The sequence below is a fragment of the Dreissena polymorpha genome, chromosome 5 (genome assembly GCF_020536995.1).
Source record: "Dreissena polymorpha isolate Duluth1 chromosome 5, UMN_Dpol_1.0, whole genome shotgun sequence".
In the NCBI taxonomy this organism is placed as follows: Eukaryota; Metazoa; Mollusca; class Bivalvia; order Myida; family Dreissenidae; genus Dreissena; species Dreissena polymorpha.
In genome coordinates, this window is record NC_068359.1 from 98,786,989 (window position 1) to 98,809,193 (window position 22,205).

At 37.5% G+C, this 22,205-nt stretch overlaps 1 protein-coding gene across 14 annotated transcripts in view; it reads left to right on the top strand.

Moving 5' to 3' along the window:
• LOC127881168 (sperm-associated antigen 17-like) overlaps positions 1 to 21,915 on the top strand; it is a 53,711-nt gene extending 31,796 nt beyond the window's left edge. For 10 of the 14 annotated variants that reach the window (XM_052428855.1, XM_052428854.1, XM_052428856.1 and 7 more), the window contains 21 exons: positions 217 to 386; positions 1,356 to 1,546; positions 2,367 to 2,610; positions 3,049 to 3,216; positions 4,020 to 4,172; positions 4,790 to 4,947; positions 5,787 to 5,813; positions 10,227 to 10,535; positions 11,041 to 11,206; positions 11,540 to 11,739; positions 12,232 to 12,376; positions 12,820 to 13,696; positions 14,949 to 15,112; positions 15,496 to 15,701; positions 16,270 to 16,399; positions 16,908 to 17,009; positions 17,353 to 17,499; positions 18,547 to 18,651; positions 20,273 to 20,409; positions 20,620 to 20,880; positions 21,706 to 21,915. In XM_052428855.1, the coding sequence (XP_052284815.1) occupies positions 217 to 386; positions 1,356 to 1,546; positions 2,367 to 2,610; positions 3,049 to 3,216; positions 4,020 to 4,172; positions 4,790 to 4,947; positions 5,787 to 5,813; positions 10,227 to 10,535; positions 11,041 to 11,206; positions 11,540 to 11,739; positions 12,232 to 12,376; positions 12,820 to 13,696; positions 14,949 to 15,112; positions 15,496 to 15,701; positions 16,270 to 16,399; positions 16,908 to 17,009; positions 17,353 to 17,499; positions 18,547 to 18,651; positions 20,273 to 20,409; positions 20,620 to 20,880; positions 21,706 to 21,900 (4,255 nt within the window). In that variant the 3' untranslated portion in view covers positions 21,901 to 21,915. The remainder of the gene's footprint in view (positions 1 to 216; positions 387 to 1,355; positions 1,547 to 2,366; positions 2,611 to 3,048; positions 3,217 to 4,019; positions 4,173 to 4,789; positions 4,948 to 5,786; positions 5,814 to 10,226; positions 10,536 to 11,040; positions 11,207 to 11,539; positions 11,740 to 12,231; positions 12,377 to 12,819; positions 13,697 to 14,948; positions 15,113 to 15,495; positions 15,702 to 16,269; positions 16,400 to 16,907; positions 17,010 to 17,352; positions 17,500 to 18,546; positions 18,652 to 20,272; positions 20,410 to 20,619; positions 20,881 to 21,705) is intronic. The other 4 variants (XM_052428853.1, XM_052428863.1, XM_052428858.1 and 1 more) reach the window with 4 other exon arrangements.
• Positions 21,916 to 22,205: the final 290 nt, after the last annotated feature.

Sequence of the window (22,205 nt, forward strand, 5' to 3'; positions counted from 1 at the left end):
ATGTGGCATGTGCTGCCTGGAACTAACTTAAGTAATGTAGCAGAGTCTTTCTTTGCAGAGCTGAATAAAAAAGAACTTAAAACATAAAATGCATACAATAGAATCCCAAAATTCATTATTGCTTATAAGTTAATTACAAAGGCGTGATTCGTGTCACTTTCAGGAACTACCTGGACTTTGTAGAGGAGTCTATAGGAGACTGTGTGTAACTTTCAGGAACTACCTGGACTTTGTAGAGGAGTCTATAGGAGACTGGCTGAAGGAGGAGGAGGCCAAATATCAGGCACAGGTTCTGTCCCAGGAGATAGAGAAGATGAGGCAAGATGAGGAGACTGCATCACGTATGGCTGAGAAGAACAACAAGAAGTCCTCCAAACGATCTGCAAGTAGGTTATAGGTTATCAAAATGGTCTGCAAGTAGCTTTAGATTGATTGGCTTACAGGCATTATAAAGTATTGAAGTAGCAAAGTTTGTGGCATTGTTTGGTAAAGTTGATGAACAACAAGGCGTTGCAAAAATGATCTGCAGGTACAGTAGGTGTACAATGTGGTTGTGTGGGATTGTAAGAGAAGTCCAAATGGTGTAGTGGTTATGACGTCTTCCTTTTCACTGATCCAAGTCCTGACCCCTGATTTAGGAAGAGTTCTCAAGAGATATTTTATGAAATTGTGTTCACTGCTTTGATAGATTGAGAAGCTTAGATGTACACCAGTAAGTTGTAATACTCAACCATTCCAGAGTTTTTATGTATTGTCCTTTATAGTTATGTTACGGTCTTAGACCGGACGGACTCGTATGTCATAAAGGAAAGAACAAACACAATATGATTGATCGTAAAAGGGCATTTATTGCAAAATGCCATAACATAAATGAAAATGTAATATTTTTTTCCTATACTGACATAATGGGCGGTAAAAACACGCCCGTAAAAACAGGTATATAAAAACATGCATATTATGCATATTAATAGAAACATCATGATACAGGATAAAATGTTTAAGAGTAACACAATCATATAGAAATATAACTGTACATGTAAAAACATATGGTGGAGAAGGGGTGGTGGCGGGTGTCGAAAATTATGACAATAATAAAGACGCAACTGTGTAGTAAGGATTTCAAAACAAGTATGGCCAGGATCGATTTTCATTGGTTCAAGAGCTCACGTGATCCTATAACTCGATATGATTGGACAATAAAATTAGAAACAATTTATGTTTTGGGTTACACACAAGTAATAAAAGACGAACAATGACATAAAACTGTTTATGTGTGCATAAAAATGTTATATACTATCAGTAGTATAACAAACACAATTGTCACATATAAAAACTATGATATGATATTTTCCTAGCTTCTAAATCGAAGTCCCCAAAAGGTTCTCGTGCAAGCAGCCAGGAGCGTCCTGCATCTGCTGTCAGCAACATCTTCATCCGCGCAGGCTCATTGAAAGCACAGAAGATTGAACAGGACCGTGTCAAGGCTGAAGAGGAAGAGAAGGAACGTGTGAAGAGTGCAAAGCGATCAAAGTCTCCCAAGGCCAAGGTACTTTCTGAAACTTTTTATACTCTCTGAAAGGGAGGAGAATATAGTTTCCCCTTTGTCTGTGTAGGTCTGACGCGAATTTCCCCAATAATCATTTCTGTTCATCTTGATGCCTGTACATCTTTTGTCCTTTACAAGCATCTTGGTATGCAAAATTTGAACAGTGGGTAAAGATGCACAATAACTGCACTGATAATAATTGCGAATACTTTTAATAATTAGCCTGAAATTCTCCACAGTTTTAAACAAGGGTATCACTTTGCTTGTTGTCAATATAATTGATTGAAATTTTAAACATGTTTTATATGGATGCTGTTTGTTATTTTTGTAATGTTTCATGCAAATCTGTTAAGTTTAGATGCAATTATAAAGCCTGTCCAAAAACATTTTGACAGCCCCTGGTAAAGGTATCATGGTGAGGTATAATTAGCACTTGTACTGACCTGCTTTATGAGCTGGCTTTTATAGCGATGCAGATGGGCATCTGCCTTGGAACTAGAAGGTCCTGTTGAGGCTAGGGATATTGTTAGCTGGGCTACATATATATTATGGCTTAATGGATGTACATGAACTGTCATCCCAGATAAGCCTTTTCATTTCACAAAGTCTAATCAGGGACAACACTTTCCCCTTCACTGGATTTTCGTTTAGATGAGACTTCTTAGAAACGAAAAATTCCATTAAAGCAAATAGTGTTGTCCTTGATAAGCCTGTGAGGAATGCACAGGTTTATCTGGGACAACACTTTTATGCTCATGCATTAAGGCCAGTGTTTCCTGAACAAGGCTCATATATACATGTATATTCTGACCACTCACAGAAAGAGGAAAAGGAGGATCCAAAGAAGCGCCCTGGTTCCCGTGGCAGCGCAAAGTCCAAGGGCTCAGCCAAGGACCAGGAACCAGAGCCAGTCGTTGACATGGAAACCATGGGAGATGAGAAGTACTGGCCATTCTCTGGGTACGACATGGGCAACAACCTGATCCACGTGTTCGGGATCACTTCCAGCTTCTTCCCGGCTGACGGCGGACAGATCCGCACGGAGAGAACAGAATTTACTCAAGGTACTTGTGGTGTTCTTGTGCTGAGACTATATACTTTAACATCTTTTATATAAACAAATTTTCTTATAGAGATAGTATGTTATTGTACAATAGAATGAAACATGTAAAGTATATTTTATTGTAATTTTATAGAAGTGATATAAAAATGACTTACTTGAAATTGACTAAGGATCGATTTCAAAAGAACATTTAATATTTTCTGTTGTATTTTTTTATTGAACTATTCTTAGTTTGTATTAATTGTCTATAATAAGCACTGCAAAATGAATCTTGTGAATTGTCAGTGTTCAAAGTGTTCTCATATTAAAAAAATTACCTGTCACAATGTGTGTCACATATAGATTTTGTTTTCCACTAACTAAATGTATGGTTGTGAGTAACTTGTAACCTCAGCTTAAGAATGTTTTTAATCAAAGATCATACGCATGTCATTGCCAGGTTCAGTGAGCGTGCGTACGACCGTGCTGAAGGACAACCACACGTTCACGGTTCACGTAATCGACCCGAAGGACCCGCAGGCAGTGGAAGCCGCAGAAGGCGGCGACACGACACGGTCCGGCGCAGAGAAGGCAGAGTTTGAGAAACCAGAAAAGGAAAACAAGGACGGTAAGGATTCCCTCAGGAGGTTATTTTATGTTGTGTAAAATGGTCTAGTGGTTGTCTTCAAAGTCCATGACATGCCTGCAGGGTCAAAATCGCACCCTCCTTTAGGGTCTCTGGTTTTCTTTTCATGTGTATAGTAAAAATGTTAACAATTTTCTGTGCAAGTTTGTTCTGGGGTCAAAATATTACTAGGCTATATACTCCAATAGTCTTCTCTGAAACTGAAAGGCATGTGTGTTTGGAGTTCGGCAAGTGACATCACAAGGTGGTCGTCCTTATTAAATCGTGCCCTTGTGGTTATATTTTGCCCCACCTTGGGATTTACTTGCTTTCTTTATATGTATTAAGTGTACATTAAAAAATACTTCTCGTCAGGTGAATGCTTAGGGATTTTTGCCTTCTTATTAAATAGAAAATGTTGAAATGTTGCCATGGCTTTCTTTAATTCATCTTTCAAACTAGTTTTCAAAAAATCTTCTTTAGACAAAGTACAATATATATAGAATGTTAATGTTTTTTTTAATGAAATATTTTGAAATATATAAGTGTTTTGACATGAAAGTTGCATAATACTTTTGTAAATATACTCAATGATTTGTCATGTACTTTTTACAAAGCATTATTTACCATGCACAGATTTAAAATTGTGACTTATTTAAGTTATTTTCACCATAACTTAAGGTCAATTCAGAGGATGTATACCCCAAAAATATGATACAAGAAACACAATTCAGGACCATACCATCAATATTTTATAATTCACTTACAACTGTCTTATATTTCACTTTCAAAATTGTGCATGTTAGCAGTGGAGTCAGACAAGCATTCCAAGCATTCCATGAAGTCCTCGGTGCGTAAGCAGACGTCAGTGAGTGCGTTTGGCTCCGTGACCACACAATTCATGGACGGTATGACGCTGGCCTTCAGTCAGTTTGGTGATCACGGCAGTGCCCCGGATGGTATGTGCTTCTGTGTGTTCCTGCCAGATTAGCCTTTGCAGTTTGAACATAAGCATCAGGCACAACATTATAATCTTTAATGGAATTTTATTGAAAATGTAGTTAAGACGGAAAGTGTCGTACCTGATTAGCCTGTGTGTACTGCACAGGCTAATCTGGGATGAAACTTTATGTACATGTATTGAACTCAGTTTTCCCAGAGAAAGGCGCATATGCAGAAGAAATCATAATTCAATATGTCTTTTTTATTATTACGATTATTTCTTTTCTATTTTTTTATAAGCAAAATTCTAAACTAATGAACTGAAGGCGCTCAAAGTTTGTTTAATATTTTGTGTCAGCAAAAGCTGAGTAACTGCATTAAGAGAAATTTTCAGTTTTACTTTATACTTATTTTCCTTTTGGTGTAGGATAAGTTTACATTTTTGTTCCACTATTTCAATTAGGTTCTAGAAACAACTCCCTTCCAAGATGTCAATAAAGCCTTTTATTTTTGTTGGTGGTTTATAAGAAAATATCAATATAAATACATGTAATCATTTCTATAATCACCATGTAAATTATTTTGTACAAAATTCTGTCAATAAGCAACATTCTGTACATTTACATTGATATAGCTAAGAAGCCTGAGCCTGAGATGTATAGCCCACCAGTGTCAGACCCCAGTCCCGTGCCCCCACCATCCCCCAGCAAGACCAAGAAGGGAGATAAGAAGGGGGAGAAGGGGCGGAGCTCTGCCACGCCCGAACCCCCGCCACCACCACCCCAGCCACAGGTATGGACAGATTTGTCTTTTAGGTTGTAAACGCCTTGTTCTGTTAATGGGAATCGGGGTTTTAATTTGGCAAAGGTTCTTACAGACTGAGTTTTATTTTATGCTTTCATTTGGTTTATTGGAAAATATCAGCCAGATTTAAAACTGGTAATAAATTGCTTCAAATAGCCAAAACAACTTTGAAAAGTTTTTTTTTTCATTCTCGCTTAAATTTTGAAATGTAAACTAATTTTTGAAAAGATTTGAACTATATTAAAATTTGTTGGCTTTAGTATACTTTTGTATCTAATATCAATAATAGATAATAACTATTTTCACTCGCGATGTAATATCAATTTCTCTGTTCACTTGTGAATTAAAATAAAATTACAATCAACAATCTACCTCAACCAACAAATATCATGTTTATCTTTTATGTGCTTTATGGGGACAGGTTTTGTAATTTATTTGAAGTCCCTTTCTTAGTAACTAAATCTTATGAACTGTTTTAAAGTAAATGGTATCAAGTAGTGTTGTTAATTTGAAGGTCTCCATTAAGTCAAGTATTTCATTCTACACATATTGTTCTAGAACTTGTATCAAATGTATTTCATTTTATAATGTAATGTTATTTAATAATCTTTTAAATTTCCATCACGTTGCCAAGTAGAATTGGTGCAATCCCCCAATTGTTCAGGCAGATTTGTCTCAACAAACTCATGACTGCAGTTGGGACGAACACTGAAAAAGATATTCCAATGTTCAGTCCCACCTCTATATACCCACAAACAAAATCTAAAGTTTGTCTGTGGTTATGTTTATGGCATACCATTGAACGTTTGATTGATGATATGCCAAAGGACCCGGTAAACACTGCGGAGGATACTGTATGTATCATTGGATCTATCTCTGTCCTGCTTATCTCTGTCACTCACAATGCTCATCACTGTCTTCTTAGTGGTCCGTGTATTCAAGGAGTGTTTAAATAAGCCACTTTCTGTGACAACCTGGCCACGTGTGTTTTGTGTCATCCCAGATAAGCCTGTACAATCTGCACAAGCTAATCAGGGACAACACTTAAAGAAAGTCTCTGCTTAGCAAACATTCACTGTAGGCAGATAGTGTTGTCCTTGATTAGCCTGTGTGGATTGCACAGGCTTATCTGGGACAACACTTTACGCACATGCATTTAGCATAATTCACCCAGAATGTGGCTCAAATATAAAAGTTGTGTTTTCTTCCAAATGTGAATTGTTTTCTTCTTGATTCATCAACTTTTCTGACATATTTTGCACATTTTCTCACTGATAAACTGTGTATGAGCTTCCACTTGTAAGCATAGACCAATTGTTGAAGAATTTCATAACTGACTTATTATCACGGGAAATAGGCTGATCTAATTTGTAAAAATGAACGTAAACATGTATTTTTCTTTAAACTAATTTAAATCAAGCCTATGTCTCTCTCCCCCTGAATTTGTATTTGTTAAATCTGTATTGTTTTTAGAGGTTTATTATGATGGAGGAGCAAACAGAGTCGCATGTCCTCCGATGATTCATGCTATAGGCTGCATTGTGCACCATACCCCTTTACAGAGTCCCTCAGCTTCATGTTTACTTGCAATGCAGCTTCGTAGGTTTATTATTTACATACTTGATAAATATGGGAACAATATGTAGTGAGACTTTTTTGTGTAATATTGCCCCATACTTATTTGGTTTGTGTTCAATGCCCCCTAGTTGTGTACAATGCCCCAAACTTGTGTACAGCGTCCTAGACATTAATACTTAGGCCTTAAGTTGTGTACACAGCCTCATACTTGTGTACATAACCCCATTCTTTTGTACAGAGCCCCACACTTGTGTACAATGTACTATACTTGCATACAATACCTCATTCTTATATACAATGACCCATACTTGTGTACAATGCCCCATACTTGCAGGGGCGTAGCTGCTATTAGGCACAGCAGGCCCAGGCCTACAATTTTTTTTTAAACAAGACAAAAATAAAAATGCTTCAACTTCGAAAAACGCATTAAAATGTTGACCCTGAGGGGGTTGAGGTGTTAGAAATGTGCATTTTATATTGACATAATTCTCAGACTATGGATTCTGGTCGTGTTCAAAGGACATATCTTCCAATTATCAACTCTACTTCTTTCTATGTGCATGGATTCTAGCTCGCTTCTTTTCATGTGACTCGCTGTTACAAGTTTACATAGATCTACATGTCGATCTACTTGTCTCCCTTTCAACACTACATTAAGTTGTAATCGATTATCATTGGATTTTTAAGAAACATTTCGAAGGATGTTTATGACCGCGGAAATTTAAAATGGAACACTTGCCCCCGTATGCTGATCCATTGACTGAATCCAGGTCGGTTCGGTCCCTTTATGCCGAACAAAAACGTGCCGTTATAGACATGCAGACAGTATTATTGGAAAGAATTCCCATGGTTTGACTTGTGAAAAAGTGGAGTGTTACACTTTTAAATGATTCTCTGTTCCATATTGTTTTAAAATTTAGTTCTCTGGTATAAAGATAATACAGTAAAGTTTAGTTCTCTAACATTGAGATAAAACAGTAAAATATCAAAAAAAAAACGGGCCAAAGTCTTATATTTTCTTATCTTATAATTTGTCTATATATGCTTTAAATCTCACCACAGGCGTTATAGGATTTAAAAATATTCAGGGGGAGGACCCCCGGACCACCCATGTTTATGTATCACATCCGGGCCTACAGCTCAAAAAATTTTAGCTACGCCCCTGACTTGTGTACAATACCCCATACTTGTGTACAATACCCCATACTTGTGTACAATGCCCCATACTTGTGTACAAGGCCCCATTCTTGTGTGCAATACCCCATACTTGTGAACAATGCCCCATACTTTTGCACAATGCCCCATACTTGTGTACAATTTACCATAATTGTGTACAATGCTTCATACTTGTGTACAATACCCCATACTTGTGTACAAGTCCCCATAATTGTGTACAATGCTTCATACTTGTGTTCAATAACCCATACTTGTGTACATTATCCCATACTTGTGTACAATGCTTCATACTTGTGTACAATGCCCCATACTTGTGTACAAGTCCCCATATTTATGTACAATACCCCATACTTGTGTACAATACCCCATTCTTGTATGCAATACCCAATACTTGTGTACAATGCTCCATACTTGTGTACAATGCCCCATACTTGTGTACAATACCCATACTTGCGTACAATACCCCATACTTGTGTACAATTCACCATACTTGTGTCCAATACCCCATACTTGTGTCCAATACCCCATACTTGTGTCAAATACCCCATACTTGTGTGCAATACCCCATACTTGTGTCCAATACCCCATACTTGTGTATAATACCCCATACTTGTGTCCAATACCCCATACTTGTGTCCAATACCCCATACTTGTGTATAATACCCCATACTTGTGTACAATGTCCCATACTTGTGTACAATGCCCCTACTTGTGCACAATGCTCAATATTTGTGTACAATGTCCCATACTTGTGTATAATACCCCATACTTGTGTACAATGTCCCATACTTGTGTACAATGCCCCTACTTGTGCACAATGCCCAATATTTGTGTACAATGTCCCATACTTGTGTACAGAGCCAGGCCAGCCGGTCCCATGGCACCCGCAGTAAACTGTCCACACTTAGATTCTCTCTGGTAACTGCTCTATGTTGAAGATTGCAGCTCACGCTTCCAGTACATTGTCCATTGAAGTGATGAACTAGTTGACTGATGCCATGCTTACAATTATTTCTTATATAAGATGATCCTCATTTATGATTTGTTCTGTTAGTTTTAATGACATTTGTAAAGCAGTTTGAATTTAATCTTTAAGCACACTTATTGGGCTCTCAATTTATATTATTTTAAGATTTATTTTTTTCAACTTATTCTATATTTTTGTGTTCTCTATGTGGTTTTAAGCTTTTTATTAAATGTTGTGCTATTAATAAGTTGCTTGTTCTTAAGGTTTAAATTTGTCTGTTTATTGTTTAATAAATGTGAATGTCAGTATTGTTTGCTATATTGTTATATGGCATACATTTTCTTTCTATATTTTATAGGAAAAAATGTGAAATGCATCAGACTTCTGCTAAAATGTTGGTCAATTATAATTTGGATTTGGATTGTTATTTAGTTAGAATCTTTGGGTGCCTTTAATTTTATTGTATATAGTAATGTGTGAATATTTTTCATATTTGCCCAAAAACACTATTCTCCTGGGCCAATATTTACTCAGACTTTAAGATATTTAATTAATCTTATATAGCAATTCTGAGATTATTCTTAACTGAGAAATGTTAAGAATTTTTTATGAATAGCTGTACAGCTCGATATTTTGGTGACATTATTCACATACTTATAATTGTAATTCTTGAAGTTTATCAAAAACAATTTAAAGGCATTACATTTATTATATTCTAGAGACATATTACACTCTTAATGAAAATTGTATGGCAACATTTGACAATAGATAATACATGTATATATCTTTTTTGTCATGAATTTAAACATAATGAATTTTCATTGACAAGTGTAAACCCTGTTTTCTTACGAAACAATTAATTAATTAAATAAGCATCTGTTATGCTTTACACATTTCTAGGAACCCTATAAATATTAGTCAGCGCTATAGAAAATGAAAACTAATTGATCACTTGGAACCTTCTCTTATTAAAGCATATTTCAACTCTTTTCCACAGTATTTTTTCCAATCATATATATATCTTTCAATAACTGTCAGGGATACTTCTATCATGAAAAATAACCAAGGAACAAAATACCTTTTTGTGAATATTTCTTCAGAAGTGTAGTGGCCAGCCATAAAGTTTGCAACTATGGTTGACTTTGTCAGAAGTAAAAAGAAACTTACTAAACCCTTTCCCACTCACAATCAAAATGAAAATGGCTATATGCAACCATCATAAAACCAGAACAGCCCACGAGTAACTAGCAGGCTTTTCAGGTTTTATGCTGTTTGCCTCTCATCAGTATCTAAGGGTTGGAAATTAAGTTTTTAAAACTTGAATCTAGTAATAAAATGGGTGGAAAAGTGTATCTGAGAGGTGAAGGAAGGTTAATCCTTCCCACTGTTGAGGCCAGTAGAACTAGAACTTGGTGTCTTTGGGGAGATCTAAAGAAGGATCAAACAGTAGCGATCAAAATTGTTACCTCTCCGTCGCTAGGTGGACACCATATCCTCTTTGTCACAGCGACCTAACCTACTTATTCTCTCTCGCTGTTTTCCTCAGCAAGCAGATGGAGATGACAGGGAGGAGACCAAGTCCACGGAGCCGCCGCCCATAGAGCAGCCTTTCCAGCAGTTGTACATCTCCTGCCCAGACGGCCTCAGTGTCAAGTACATGCTAGAGAGCCACATCGGGATGCGCCCCCTGGCTGAGGATGACCGCCGTCTGCTCGTTAGGCAGAGCTACCCGTTCAAGACCAACGGGATGCAGGGTTGCGAGGCCCCACGCAAGAAGTATGCTCTATCTGAGGTGTCACGCGTTATCACGTCCGAGGGGACTGTGATCAAGAACATGGTCAATGGATCTGTTGAGGTAGGTGTTCAGTCGTTTGACTTTGAGATATATCCATGTTGTTGTTTCTTTGAAATGTGCTTAACGATGACTGGTAGTGGACAAAAATTTATATTTTTGCAAATTGTTTCTTTGACAATTTATATAAAACATTTTATGAACTTGAAACAGTGAATATCCTGTTGATCCATCGTCCACTATTAAGGGGAATCCTACTCTTTATACCAAATTTACTTACAAATGTATAAAAGAACAACATTAAGTGTTTAAAGTAGTTGAAAATATAAGGAATGAACAAATACTAGTATATGAGCTGCGTTCTAGGAACACTGTGCCTAATTCATGTGCATAAAGATTATTGCTAAGAAGAGACTTCTTTATGAACAAAAAATACCATTAAAGCAGAGTATTTCCTGCTTATCTGAGACAATACTTTACGCATATGAATCAAGCCCATTTTTCAGAGAACAAGGCTTATTTGTACATAAACTGATTGATAGACTTAAAATATGCTGTTCTGTATCAGGTCCTGTATGCGGATGGCACAGTGAGCATACACACAGGCCACTGGGATCTGCCTCGGAGCAGGGAGAGCTCCCCCCAGCGGCAGAACAGCGCCAAGAGCCAGCCTGACACACCCACCAAGGACACGAAGGAGACCAAGGGCGACAAGGACAAGGACAAGAAGGGCGGTGAGTTAAACATTGATGGGTTGTGTAAAATGTTTGGATGGATGGGTGCAAGAAAGTTGCTATAAAATCTATCATTAAAAATCTATCATTAAAAACGTGTTTCAAAATTCTCACCAACTTGTGTGAGTCTAGTAAGTTTATTATGTCCTTATGCTGGGACACACTCTGGATCCTCATTTAATGTAGCCTAAGACAAGCAAAAAACTTTGAAACACACAAATAATGATGTTGGTTGTGTTTGTCACTTCACTGACAAGCTAAATTTTAACCCCTAAAGCAGAAAGATTTTGGCTGAGTTCTCACCCCTTATTGCCGTTACTTCACCTTTCACAGCGAGTACTGACCGAAGTACAGGCAAGAAGAGCAAGCCGACATCAGAGGTCACAGAAGAGCGTGTGGAGGAGGAGGAAAAGAAGAGCACCTGGGTGATGACTTTCCCGTCCGGAGAGCGTGTCCAGTACACCACGGGCGCTGTGCCAGAGGAGCTCAAACCGGTCATGGTGTGCCTGGCATCTGACCCTGAGACCAGCCAGGTAGGGTGGGCAATAGTTGGCTGAGGGGTTAGAGCCTCACTTAGGGAAAACAGTGTTCAGTGCCTGTGCTTAGAGTGTCATCCCAGATAAGCCTGTGCAGTCTGCCTTTACTTGATATTTCCCTATGAAGAGAGTTCCTTTAAACAAAAGATACCATAAAAGTGGAAAGTGTCGTCCCTGGTTAGCTTGTGAGGATTGCACTTGCTAATCTGGGACAACACTTTACGCACATGCAGCAAACCCAATGTTTTCTTAATGTGTAAAAAAAATATTAATACCTGTAGGTTGGTATATGGTAGTGTGTGGTTAGTTAAGCAACATCTTTGTGCAAATCATTTATTATTTTTGAAAGACAGGTACATTTTTTTCTATTTGCTTTGATTATTTTTTAATTTTTGTCAGGACAAAGCATAGTTTAAGTGGGAATAAAAACAGTAAACCATGATTAAAGTAGTATTTCATCACTCATACCAACTATTATGTAACACACAGTCAATGGCAACGCGTGATGACCATGTGGTGACAATTAGTTACCCGGACGGTACTACCATACTGGAGCATGCGGACGGTACCCGCATCACCACGTATTACCGCGAGACCCAGGTCCCTGTTGGAGACAGCGTCACTGATGATGGCGGTAAGTAATCCAGCCAGTGTATCAGAGTTCAATACTTAATTTGGTATTCCAATAGCCCTTATTAGTTAATCATGTTGTTTTAATATAAAGAGAATCCAAATCTTATTAACTTAACAAACCATTTATAGATAGTGACAAACGGAAAGTAGAAAGTAAGCTTTTTTTACATTGTCTTAGAATCTGAATGTCTTAGACCAAAATGCATCTATTCATAAATATTAAAGAAAAATAAACAGAACACTACTTTTTTTTAATTTTTAACATTTCTTAGGAATGAAATGAACATGATTAGTTATGGTCATTGTTATTGACAGCCTTTAACTAAATTTATTTTTAGGTCAAATGTTATCTTTATGATAGAATCATTTGAATCATATTATAATCTATATGTGGTTTTATTTTGACATGCGTAGCTGTACATGTATATTGTTTGCACGTTTCAGAGAAGGAACTAGACGTCCAGACCAACAAGTTTGTCAAGGTTGAATGCCCTGGCTTTGCCACAGTTGAGTTCAACTGTATCACGAGCGAAAACCTCACGATTTTCGGTAACGGGACCACAGTGAACATCTTCCCCGATGGTTACTACATGCTACACCACTATGACGGGGGTAGACTGGAGGTCGACACAGAGGGCATCCTGACCTACTTCCCTCGACCAGTCAAGAACATGGAACAACTTCTGCCGGAGCGAGAGATCCGCTACATGTTCTGCCACAACGCAGACGTCACCGTGGAGACAGTGGATAGTGATGGGAATGTGTTTAACATTAAAAATAATGGCGATTTCAGCGTGTTTCCGGCCAACACTGATGATGTGTCTGATGTGAGCAGTGAGGACCAGGCTCGTCTGGAGAAGAAGATAATCACCTACAAGGACCACGCCCCGCGCTTCTTTGTTATCCACGCTGATGGAAGTGGAACAGAGCTGATGCGATACCAGGATATAGCGGAATACCTGACCACTGCGGAACAGAGTCCTGCAACAGCCGTGCTCAGAGACGATCTGCCGGATTTTCCCGGCGTGGTTGGTATCACGATACTCAAGCCGTATGTTGGGGGCCCGTCTGAACGCTGGCTGAAGAAATATGACCAAGAGTCTATCATTCCTCCAGGAATTCGGTGCCGAGACCTCACTACCCTTCCGCCAAAGGAGTTCAAGACGGCTGGTCCACGTTTTGGGACCACTGCAGGTCAAGGGCTCTCGGTGGGTGGGGCTGTTAAGGGTCAGGCGAGGATCCCTATTGTGAAATGTCCTAACATCCTGGAGCTTAGGCAACTTGTGCAGTACAAGCCAATGGGTGACCAGCTTAGATCATTGTGAGTAGCAATTTATAATCGTTTATACCTGTATCATTGTTCTGATTATTTGTTTAAGGGTCCATGGGTTTTGTCATAATATCTGCTGTCATAAAGGTTTCAACAGCAATTAGTTCAACCCTTTTTAATTAAAGTCTGTTTTAGCTTGATGATATTGAAAGCCTTGAGCATATATAGACCCTCTTGAGTCTGTTTCCTGGGAAGAACCCGTACTTGGTGTCTTTGAAAAGGGTCTTAAAATGCTTACAAAATGGGGATCAACCCTGAGGCCTCCTGATGTCAAGGCTGACAACATATCTATAACACCATTAAGAGCTTGCAAGCAAGTTCTTATATACAAGGGTCTATTTCTTCTATATTTATACAACTTTTGAATGTATAATTTTGTCAATTAACTTTTCAGAACCAAACAACATATCTATAACACCATTAAGAGCTTGCAAGCAAGTTCTTATATACAAGGGTCTATTTCTTCCATATTTATACAACTTTTGAATGTATAATTTTGTCAATTAACTTTTCAGAACCAAATGCACAAAATGTTTGAAATATACTCTAAGTTTTTTAAGACTCTAAATTTTCAGACATCCCCGTTTATCACAAAAATATTTATTTTTTATGACTCCAAATTTTAGAATATACAGGTTTTTGTCCTGCATTGATGACTCTTTTTTTGACACTTTATTTTTACAATTTTGTTTTACCAAAATTCTGCCCTGTTGCGCTTATAAATTTACCAAAATTTTGCCCTGTTGATCATGCTTTTTACAACCAGATTAAGGTAATAAAACCTAGCAGATGAATGCCTTAAGGCAATAAACCATGACATTTGTGTTTTTGGATGCTGGTAATAGACAATTGTAACACCTAACAGCTCAACGTGAAAAGTATATAAAAGTAATTTACACTATTCTGCATGATATTTTAAAGCACATGCTTTATTCGGTGAAGCAATTGACGCAATACAAATTGCATACCTGTGTTCGATTGCCAATGCAATATTTTTAGTTTGTCTCAAAATTCTCAATAACCTTTATTTTGTGTCTATAAATTTTTGGACACCTGTATTTTTTGAAATATTTTGTGCATCAAAATTTAAGGACAATAAACAAATAAAAATAAGTATCAGCAAAACCTAGAGTAATTACCTTAACTAATTAAGAATGTGTCTAAAAATAAGACTATATCCATTTAAAAGCCAAAGGCACTCTGTAAAGTTCTTTCTCATTCCATGTGTTACTGCTTCTTACAGGATGCAGAGGGGCCTGAGAGAGTACGCGGAGTATGTTAAGGCTCGTAACGCCATGCAGGACTACATGCGGGTAGTTGACCCACGCTCAGAGGAAGAGAGAATGACCGCTGCAGACCTGCAGGTCACAGCCAGGGCAAATAACGAGCTCACTAATTATGAGAAAGGTAGTTGATTAGACACTGATATATTTATCTGGAATATTGTATGATTACAACTTTGCTGCCTTTTCACTACTGGCATTACATGGCGTTGTTAAGGTGTTAAAGTGATATGCACCCATGAAATTCAGAAAAATGCTATAAAATTATTGTCAACATCTTGTTTTTTTATCGCACACTCTAAGACTTACCAAGAGACTTTCTTAAATAAAAAAAATACCATAAAAACTGAAAGTGACGTCCCTTATAAGCCTGTGTTGTCTAAGCTGGGACAAGGCTTTATGCACATGTATTTTAGCCAACTTTCCTAGAGACAAGCTCATATTTTTATGCCATAATTATATTACAAATGCATGCCTAGATCTATTTCACTCCTGATTGACTTGCAGCCGACGTTCGTAACATTTATGAGAAGGAGCTGACTCCCCCAGAGCCCAGTCCCCCGCCCACCCCGCAGCCCAAGCGCACACAGGCTGACTGGGACCGCGATGAGCGAGAACTGGAGGAGGAGAAGGAGGGGCTGGATGCACTCAAACGCAAGAAGATACCTAAATACTTTGACAGCGAGTTCGGGAAAGCGTTCTTACTCACTCAGGTATGATGAATCATGATACTGAAATTCTTTGATAGCGAGTTCAGGATGGCGTCTCTACTTACTCTAAGGAATGCACCTATCAAATTATTTGTACCTACTCAGGTACAATTAAGATATTAAAATACTTTGACAGCAAGTTCAGAAAATCTTTTCAATGTTCTCAGGTGGTTATGAGGTTATTGTTATAATGAATTGAAATTCAGTCACTGAATTTCTTGAACAGCCAAAAGAAAAGAGTTTCTACTTATTAATGTGTGAACAATATTATTATTTAATTAAAATTAATATTCACAGGAGTTCAAGAACTAATTATGTTTGGGGGGAGATGTAGAACAGATATTCAGTTATTGAACTAAAACATTAAGTTGAAAAAAACAAACACTTGACCCCTTTCATCTTCTGCCTTTCTTTTGAAAATATTAAAAAGCAACTAATTTAGACAATGTCTTTTAAAAGATGGTAAACAACTCATTATCACCTATATCAGATATATAATGTAACTTGAACCTCTAAGATGTACAAATTCACACATTAACATTTTTATCATGGTTATTACTTTCCCTCTCAGACGAAGGATTTCAATGAGACTGTGGCTTTACTAGCGGACGATCCACGCAGAGACGGGTCTCGGGCCCTCAGGCGCAATACCACAGAGAGCTCTGGCGCAGAACCACGAAGTGCTGGCATGCCTGCTAGATGTAAGTCTGTAGCCCAGAACGTCCACGTATATGGGCTGTATATTATGTTCGGTTCAGCCATTAATCATTTCTTTGTCATTCTGGCGTTGGCTATTCAGCCACTTAAGCCACTTAAGGATAATTCCTTCTTAGTAGAAATCCCAGTCTTTGTTTATTGGCAAACATGATTATTATTTTAACTTAAATGAAGATAATTGAAATATTACAATACTACAGCCCCTGAGCATCTTTCTGAGAAAACTGGGCTTAATGCATGTGCGTAAAGTTTTGCACCAGATAAACCAGTGCATTCTGCACTGGTTAATCAGGGACAACACTTTCTTCTTTTTCTGGATTTTCGTTTACAAGAAATGCCATTTTACCAAAAAATTATATAAAAGCAGAAAGTGTTGTCCCTGGTTAGCCTGTGCAGATTACACAGGTTTATCTTGGAAGACCCTTTAGGTACATGCATTTAGCCCAGTTTTCCCAGATCCAGGCTCCCCCTGATCCTCTGCTGCTGTTTCAGCTGCCACTCACCCTGTGACCTCCCAGAGTGACCGCTCCAGCCATTCAGACGTCACCAACCAGCCCAAAGTGCCCGTAGCAGACACCCCCATGTCATTCGCAGGTCAGTTGCAGTTCAGCTGCTCACGAGTCTTCAAGTCATTGAGACATAAATTGTTGTCTCTAACTTATGTTGTCTCTTTTTGTTGTCATTTGAACAAAGTCCTATTACAAAGGGCAGCTTTACATTGTTTGTCTATGTGATTTTTTTCCCCAAAACTTCCGTTTTACCCGTTTGTTTTTATCTTAAAACCAGTCCTTTTTAAGCAGGAGTTTTTTAGTTCTTGTCTGTGTTAAATGACTTCCTGAAACTGGTTTCGACTTACAAATGACATTATTCTATTCTTTTAATTGTCTTCTAACCTATACATTATCATTCTGACTGCTATATCTGCCCACTCTGACAGTGTACAGTGAAGTAGGTCACTCCGCCAGCGGTATGCGCCCAGGCAACCCAACGCCTGCTCATGCTACGGGCCAGGGCTCCCCAGCGCCTGTGCGTCCCTCAGCCCCCACACCTGCTCATGCCAACAAGAGCGTGCCAGGTCGACCAGGTGAGCCAGTGTGCTGGTATTAGTTGTGGACGCTGGTTATAACTATTGTTTGGAATGCACATAGCAGAGCTATTTATTCGGAGGTCTTCTGTAGTTTATTATCTTGAGATTTGCAGGTGCTTCTTTTGACTTGCAGAGACTTTTTCTCAGCTTCTTTTAAAGATTTATTATTTCATGTTTTATAGAAAAACATATAAAATAAAATTTGGATTAGGACGAAAAACATAAAAATATAGATCATTTTGGTGATTGTCTCACACAAAACTGGACAGCTCTTGTTCTTAATTTAAAAAATTCTGTCTAAACCTTTAGTAAAATTAAAAATTGTATATGACTTTTTCATTAATGACTAGTCTTTTCATATTTTTAAAAAATAATTTTCAATATATATTTTACTGGGTTCATGCATGCTTGGATGCATTTTTTTTTTGGGGGGGGGGGGGGGGGGGATGGGGGTAGTTTTTTAAAGGCCATAAAAACTTACAGTTTGTTGGTAAAATTCATAATAATAATGCAATTAAATACAACATGTATGCAGATGCTTATTTAATTGGTTAAAACTTATAATTAACACCGATTTATGAACCACATAAAAGTGTGTTCTTAGAATATTGTTTGTTAAATGGCTAGAATTCATATCCACTCTAAAACTGTCTGAGCATATGTTGATACTGAGTTTAAATAAGGACTAAAATGTTCTGTTTTAAGATTGGGTTAACATCCATTTATTTTGTTGATGGAATATTAGGCATTTGATTTTTTTATTTTAATATTTGATTAGTGTAACTGGAATATCTATGGGTGTGAATGGAAGTTAGATGGTTAATTTTCCCATAAATATTGTAACTAACGTTTTAACTACAAATTAAAGATTTGTTTTTCTAGAAGTCAGACTAGATTTTTTACTTTCCAGCACTGTAGCATAGCATGTAGATATTGCACATACCTGACTCAGTACAGTGGGTATGGGTAATTTGCATGAACAACTTTCAGCACACTTAGCCTGGTTAGCAGGACAGAAACTGTAGTTAGCTGTGCTGCTTTCAGGAAACCCCACCCCCAAGCAAGCGGGGGCGGGGACAGAATCTCCATCAGACCTCCCCTCACATCTAGACTATCCAATCATATTTGAGCAGCCTGCTCTAGAGGAAGGTACGGTATGGTTTGCGTTAAGGCTGCTAACATGGAGTCTCCACATGACATTATTACAATTCTTGGCATGACTGTCACTAACTCCTGTGCTCATTCTCTAACTAACACGGAATGCTGTGATGACTTTTTTCACTCATTTCTTGCTTTCCAGCATTAACACGGTACTTGTAAACTCTTATTAACATACATTAGAACACTTAATTGCGTCCAATATTCAGATATAGTTTTTTTTTGCACTCTAATGACATGAATTTCAAACAAACACCAAAACGGTTAATTTTTTATATTTTTTTAACCTAATTTCAGTACGAAAGCTAAAGGAACTTTAGTAGTTATACTTTTTCATGTGGCATGATATTGTGCAATATATGATTATTGTTGTGACTTGATTTTGCATGCTCCCTGTGTGTAACAGCTTTAATATACTGGTTATTATGTGGTGTGAAGTTTTTATGTCCCCGGATCGAATGATCGGGGGTATATTGTTTTTGGCCAGTCTGTCTGTCTGTCATTCTGTCTCCAAACTTTAACCTTGGTTAAACTTTTGCAATAACTTTTTCAATATTGAAGATAGCAACTTGATATTTGGCATGCATGTGTATCTCATGGAGCTGCACATTTTGAGTGGTGAAAGGTCAAGGTCATCCTTCAAGGTCAAAGGTCAAATATATGGCTTCAAAGCGGCGCAGTAGGGGTTATTGTGTTTCTGACAAACACATCTCTTGTTTCTAGATGGTGATTAGTCCTGATACTCAAGATTAAAATCAGTCATTTTGAAGTAATGACCACGCTGTTCATTAACGTTACTCATAATTCTTGATAAAATGGCAGTAAAACATTAACAATTTGCAATACTAATGTTTATGTTTTTGGAATATGACTGTGTGCTTTATATCATGTAATTGATACAGTTTTGTATTTAAACAATTGAAACACAAAGTGGCATACTATAAAACTTTATATATCATATTTCCCTCCATTCCACAATGCCATGCTTTCTTTTGCAGCCTTGATCCATTACATTTGTTTATACTTCCAACTTCTAGCCCCACAACTCAGGGCTGGTGAAACATTATTTGGTCTTGAAATTAAGTAATGTTTTAAGTAATGAAAGTGAATATATATATTTTTTTTAAAGATTTGAATCATTATAGTTATTTTATCCAGTAGATTTAAACAATGCTAATGAATACTGTGTGTAGTAGAGCAGCAAATTAGTGACAGGAATTCAAATAAAAAAAAGAACAAAACATGTAACAAAGTAAAATGTATAAATCTGAAGATATTCAATTTAGTTTTACAATATGGTATGAACCAAATTTTCTATAATAAAGTCAAACGTTGGGCTTTACATTTGCCTAAATAGAATTTTTTATCGGAGGTCAAAATAATGGCATTCTTTTATATATTATACTGTAAGAAAAACATGATAATTTGACTGCAAACATTTCAAACTTTTACTTTATGCATGTATTTGCATCGAGTGTTAAAGAAAAACAAAAGCATTTCTTAGGCACACATTTTTTTTTTACAAAAATGGGGAGAGGGCATCTATTAAGGTAGGGGATTGATAGGGGTATATGGTAAATGACCACATCGACATGACATTGTATGGTTTCAGAGTCTGAGTTTGGAGGTGAGCATGAGATGATCTCCCAGAGGATGAAAATGGATGTGCTGGGTCACCCCCGCAGCAAGCCGGTTCCCCTGCCTACTGTAATCAAGGGAGGCAAGCCGGGAGCCATCCCCAACACCAAGGTCAGCTAATAACCCTCTTACAAAGCAGAATCCTGGAGTTATTTCAAGAACAACAGTGATAGTTATAGTCTTAAATAAAAGTCATCTGCATATTCATTATTGTATTCCATAGCCATCTTTGAAAATAAACTTCTAAAATATGTAATGATGTTTCCATTAATATAAAGTAAAAACCAAGCCCTCGACTGAAGTTTTCTCCACATTTTTCAGTACATCCAAGTAGAGGACCCGGTGCGCCGGAAGACCAACAACTCCCTGATCGCCGGTGCAACGGTTAAGGGCCAGACCCAGCTGAACGCCATGCGAGGTCTGATCCTGCTACCGGAGGAGGTGGACTTTGGGGTGCTCAAGGAAGGCAACACGTATGCCTTTACCGTCTTGCTGAAGAACACGGGCGTGGACACTTGCCGCTACAAGATCAAACAGCCCCCACCTGCCACTGGCATCCGGATCATCTACAAACCTGGACCGGTATGGGGTGTGAATGAGTGTTGATAAAGAGTAATTGGTTATGGATGCTTATGGTAGTGATGAGGGTAGAAAAATCTCATGTTTGTTTTGCCAGAATGAGTTCAATTATGCGTCCTGTGAAATGTTCTAAAAAATGAACATAATGAAAATAAAACATATAATAGAAAGGAATTTATCCTAGTTTCAACACTAAATGCCTTCACTGGAACTGAAGATTCACATATTTCCTTTGCTCAAATGCAATAATTGTCTCACATTACAGTGATTATAACAGTCATTGAAATAAGAAGTTGGATTTCAAGCTACCCTCAATTCTTATATTAATACATGTGAACATTTTCCTGGGCTGCCGTTATGAAATTTGAAACTTGGCAAGCCCATTTCAATATTTATCAGTGTAATATAACGCTTTTTATCCCATCATTTTATCCCTATTCATATAATATCACTTGATCAGATCACTTTTAGTATATTTTAACATTGTTGATTGCAACAAACATGCACAGTATAGTGACATCATTTTTTCATATTCATGACGTCATTTGATGTTTAGTCTTGTTTGCAGTCGTTTTCCTTTGTTTAATTTTCAAATAAAAACAAACAAAAAAAGCAGAAATTACATGTATGTGAAAAATAGAATACTTACTTTCAGACACAAGTAATTTTTTTACTTGGAAAGAAACGAAAGGCTCGTTGTTTAGGTTTTTGAAGCCTCCCTTATAAACATATTTCCACAAAATAATCTTGTATTCTCTTTGTCACTCTGAAAAAAAAATCCTCTATGAAATATTGTCACTCCTCTAATAACACCCCTCTCATGGGCAGGTGGCGGCTGGCATGAAGGCGGAGATAGAAGTGGAGATTTACGCCATAGCTGTTGGCGTGGAGGGAGAGTCGGGCGTGGGCTCCGTAAGACACGAGCTGGAGATTGTCACGGAAACAGACGTCATCTTCCTGCCAATCACAGCAAATATCCTTTTTGTGAATGATGATTCATCTAGAACATGGTTAAATGTTTGAGATTCACTGTTATTCTGTTTTTCTGCATATACTTTTTTTTATAACTATGTAACAAACATTTTTGGTCAAACTCTTATTTTGTTGGCTTTTTGAGGGTCTGCTCAATCAAGAAATCAGATCTTAAATAAAATTCTTCAATGTTATAAAGATCCATGAATTTTTAGTTCCCATTAATATACCAGATGTGACACATCCATAAATTGCATGTTAACAAAATAAAATAAATCCATATTTAGTACAGAAGTTTTCACCCCACCACTGATGCTTAGGTGGCATATTTTGTAAATGATAGGGCACTAGTCTTC